The sequence below is a fragment of the Cupressus sempervirens genome, chromosome 7, assembly GCF_028749045.1.
Source record: "Cupressus sempervirens isolate cs-2001-9-10 chromosome 7, ASM2874904v1, whole genome shotgun sequence".
Taxonomy (NCBI): domain Eukaryota; kingdom Viridiplantae; phylum Streptophyta; class Pinopsida; order Cupressales; family Cupressaceae; genus Cupressus; species Cupressus sempervirens.
In genome coordinates, this window is record NC_143124.1 from 843409044 (window position 1) to 843413948 (window position 4905).

The window sequence follows — 4905 nt, forward strand, 5'->3', positions numbered from 1 at the left end:
TTTTGCAACTATTACTGAGTGCGTGCGTAATCAATAAGGGTTGTGCAATCAAGATGGCAATTGAATATCTACAAGGAAATATAGATGGTAAACTGAAAAGGATCTTTACATGTACTATTAATTTTTTATTTCGAGATAATTCTAAACGGTTAATCCTAATAGGTTTTTGAGTTAAAATTCTCTAACAATGTCACTTTTAACAGGATGAGCAGGACCTTAATAAGTTTGAAGTTAATTCCTTTAACTAGATGACTCATTAATTTGAGTTAGAAAATCCTCTAACAAGATTACTCTTAACATTTTAAAGATCTTAATAGTCTAAGGTAAATCCATTAATTAGGTTACTCCTAATTGGGCATTGTGATAAGCTCCTAACTGGGCCAGACCTTTAACATGAAACCTTTTATAAACATTCAAAATACTTGTGGGAATTAATCCTCATTAAATTTTTCCCTTTGACCAAGGGTTTTCATGATCAAAATATTGGTGTTATTATGTCACTTGTGTGAATGTTTTTGTTTAATGTTTCATTGATAAGTTTCACAAGTTAAAATGGAATTAATGGATGAGTGGATATATGTTAGATCTAATATTGGCTAATTTGTTTTGTGAAAATTTGATTGAAATTTTAATATGTAGATTATCAATCCACACCCCAAGTAATCTTGGACATTGAGTATATAAAGAAGAATAAATAGCTTCCTCCTGGGATACTCAAAAGTATCCTTTGGAAAAAGGTTTGGCAAATACATGTGCAATCTTATACTTTGTGGGAACATACTCAAGTTTCAATTCACCTTCTTTGACCTTCTCTCTGATAAAGTGATATCCGATGTCAATATATTTTGTTCTCCAATGTATTTCTATATTCTTTGGCATAATGATATCGCTAGTATAATCACATATAATAGGAACTAGTTTAGCAAAACTAATCCCTTTATCCTTCAAAGTCTATTTCATCCATAATAGCTAACTACAACATGCAAATACTACAACTTATTGTTTGTGTTAATATTAAAAAATTTGATTATCTTGGATACCATAATCCCATATATTTTGATCCTTTCAAATATTTGATATTACTTTTTATTGCCATAACATATGATTCTTTTGGTTCTTGCTAAGATTTGGCTACTAAGCATACTTCCTACATAATATGTAGTCAACTAGAATTTAGGTACAATAATTCTCTAATAATCAATTTTTACTTACATTTTTTTTTGGTGAATCATCCTCCTTAGTCAACTCACACATGATAATTATACTTGACTACAAATAGGTTTTGAATTTTCCAAACTGAACTTCTTTAGTTCTTCTTTGACATTCTTTGATTGAAAATAAAAATGTCTATATTTAACTAGATTACTCACAATCCATGAAGTAAGTTTAAATAACTAATCATTGAAATTTCAATTTCATTTTTCATTTCTCTAGAGAATTTTTTACATATTTCATTATTTCCTCTAAAGATCTTGTCATCCACATAGACAACAATAATCATATTTTTCTGAGAATATCTTGAAGTATAGGTTGTTATCTAACCCAACTTCCTTGGATCCTTCAATGATCAAGTGTCTATCTAAGTTAGCATACTAGGCTTTGGGTTCCTTCTTTAATTCTTACAATGCCTTTTTCAATCTACATACTATATTAAGGTCCTTTTTAAAATCTGAATCTTTCTAATTTCCCAATGTACACTTCTTCCTTTAGCTCTCCATTTAGGAATACAAACATGAAATCCATCTAGTAAACCTTGATTTTTTTGAGTGTTGTAAATTCCAAAAACATCCTAATAACCTCCATCCAAGTAACATTAACATTGGTCTCATGAAATATAATTCCTTCTATTGTACTTAATAATTGTAATATAGTAAAGAATTAAATAATGAATCGTCATTATTATTCCTAAAGAAAAGTATACGATTTTGTAGAAACATATAAAGTTTCTTTTATAATTTTTAGTAAATTATATTTGTTAAAGTGAATTGATTCCTTTACACTTACCTAGTTGAATGTTCAAGAACAATATTACTCACTATTGGAAGATAAGAAGGTGCTAGTTAAATTTACACTATTGGTCGGACAGAAAGGAGGATGATGTAATCATCTCAAGAATAGTTTAATAATTACCTAGGGTATCAAAGGAGGATGATATAATCATGTAAAGAATGGTTTAAAATTACCTAGGGTATCAACTATATGTTTGGATGTTGTCTTTAGTGATTTTCCTAACTTATTGACTCTATTTTTATAGGGTGTTAGACAAGGAACTACCAATGTCAAACATAAATCGTTGACCAAACAACCAAATATTTTTATGAAGGGAAATACGAAAATTTGTTATAGTTTAACATTACTTCAAGAATTTACATGTATCAAATCCTCTAATATAGATTTGATTAATTCTTGTCAAATTCCAAATTCATAAGTGATTAATTGATCTTTTGAGTTACAAATGATCTCTAGTGGGAGCTAAGAATTTAATTTACTAGAAATATTAGTCCAACTTTTTGTAATCTAAAATAAATAAGATTTAGCAAATTTATCTTATTGCACCTCTAAAATGTTCTCAGGCCATTGAAAAGTCATTGTAAAGGAAAATAAGCCAATAAGGATTGAGAATTTGAGTGGGACACAATCTCTTTTCGATTCTTCTGATCTTCAAATTTTTTAATTTTCATTATGAAAAAATGATGAACATAATGAGTTTAAAAAGCTCAGTCATTAATACATTATTTAAGATGTAGTCTTCCTAAATGATTTCTACCATGAAGCTTTATTCTTGACATAATATATTCACTTAGATGTAATAAATGATAAGTATTCCATTTATTCTTATTAGAAATAAGTTTTATTTAACCGCTATTCAAGAAATATGAATAAAAAAGAAGAACAATATTATAATTTAACATGCTATGAAAAACATCTCAATAATATCTTATTTTCAAAGCAGAATTTTTACAGCAGAAATCATTTCTGCAAATTGCAAGGAAAAGCATTTGAAGTGATAATAATAAAAACAATAGGTACACTCATGTAATCCGACAAATAGATTCATATCTAGAATGTCTGCTATTATGAGATCTACAGAATGATAAACTCTATAATCCATAGATTACATAATCTATGAATGAAAAAGATGGACTCGCATTAAACTCAATAATAATGGCTGAAATATAGCATATTATGATCTAGGGTGTGAAGCCATCAAGGGAAAAAGACATCATAGTTGGCGCAGGCGCATCCTCCATCACCACTCTCCTGCTTCGTGTGCTTCGTGTTCTGTGAGCCTCACACAGGTGAGGTAAATATATTCCTGCCATAATATTCATGTTACCATGTGTTTGAACAAAAATCATAACTATTTCCTTAGAAGGAATGAATAAAGAGTAATGAGACACTTACCTTCTCCTGCGGCCAGATTGAGGTACAGATCAACAATATTAGGGCAACTGTTTTGGCACTTGTCCGAGCACAGATTAGAAGTAAAATGAGAATACTCAAAAAGTCCGTCAGTTGACATGCCGACGCTCAGTCTCTGCAGCCCACAGCTATTCAGGCAATCCTCACTCTCAATCCATTCTGTCATCCCCTCCGCAAATATGCCCGATGACTGCAAATGTTCTACTCATTAGACACTAAAATTATACTATCAGCGTGGCATCTTGTGTTAAAAAAAAGAGGAAGAAAAAGATTTTTAGTATTGTAAGAGAATGTATTGCCTGGCACTGGTATTCTACTGATGCTTCGTGAGTAGGCGTAACGGGGGAGTATTTCTTCTCAAGCACACAACGAGCTCCCGCTGATGAGACAGAAAAAGCACACAACTCTGCCGGTAGTTTCTCACATTCTACACCACCTTCAACTGCACATTCTCAAGAAAATATAAATCATAAATTATTCAGATTATGAAGAATTCATTCTGAAAACTTAATAAAATCTTGTTCCAAAAAAAAATCAATTGGGTTAAATTTTGGTGCCATACAGCATAACATTTTCCTTTTCTTTGTTTTCTTCTATTGTATCATAATGATAGATCATATAATAGATTCTAAAATGTTGATACTAAAAATTTATCACACAATCGAATCCAATAAAAGAAAAAGACTTAAATCCAATAAAAGAAAAACATTTACATAGATTATAGAGATAGCTTTGAAATACACTTTATGAACTATAATGTAATATGATCTGAAACTTTAGTACTAAAAAACTATCACACAATCAAATTTAAAAAAAATCAAACATATAACAATCTAATAACTTTGAAATAGAACAACTAAAAGGAAATAGAATGGCTGATTTCATTCTGTCTCCTTCAATTGTTCTATTAAAAAGAAATAGAATAGCTGATTTCATTCTGGCTCCTTCAGTTGTTCTATTTCATTATAACAACGGCTTACTAAAAAGAAGTGTGTAAAAACCTGATAACCAAATGCAATGCAATGCAATGATGAAATCTTACAATGAAAACAGTATTACAGAAAGAAACATACATACCAAACGCAAGAACGCTTAGCATTGCCAACAGTGCCAAAATATTAGCAACTGCAACAGCCTTTCCAAAAGCCATTTTGAATCTCCAATCTGCAACAATTTTGGGGGTGAAGAAACACAACGAAATGTGTGATGGGTATTGTGAGCAACAATAAATCAAAGCTATGGATATTTATGCACATTTGTCGGGGGGAGACTTTACCAAACTTAATGAGACGGATACTGTACTAACGGTCTTTTCAACTTTTTTTAAAGTCTCCCTTAATTCAATCAGATTCGGTGCGGTGAAAGTGTAGAGTGGCTTTCAAAAATGAAACATTAGATACCCACATCTCTATAGACTCTATGGAAACATTGCAGGTGGCAGAAATGTTTATTCCATTTGTCCGTAATTTGCGTGGCGATGGG

The 4905-nt window shown here is 30.7% G+C and overlaps 1 protein-coding gene across 1 annotated transcript; it reads right to left on the reverse strand.

Annotated features, from left to right (window-relative positions):
* Positions 1–2916: 2916 nt before the first annotated feature.
* LOC149550039 (uncharacterized) lies at positions 2917–4662 on the reverse strand. The gene is made up of 4 exons (XM_089793201.1): positions 4501–4662; positions 3723–3865; positions 3406–3613; positions 2917–3316 (listed from the first exon to the last, which is right to left on the reverse strand). The coding sequence occupies exons 1-4, from the start codon at positions 4571–4573 to the stop codon at positions 3192–3194; spliced, it is 549 nt and encodes a 182-aa protein (XP_089649327.1). The 5' UTR covers positions 4574–4662; the 3' UTR covers positions 2917–3191.
* Positions 4663–4905: the final 243 nt, after the last annotated feature.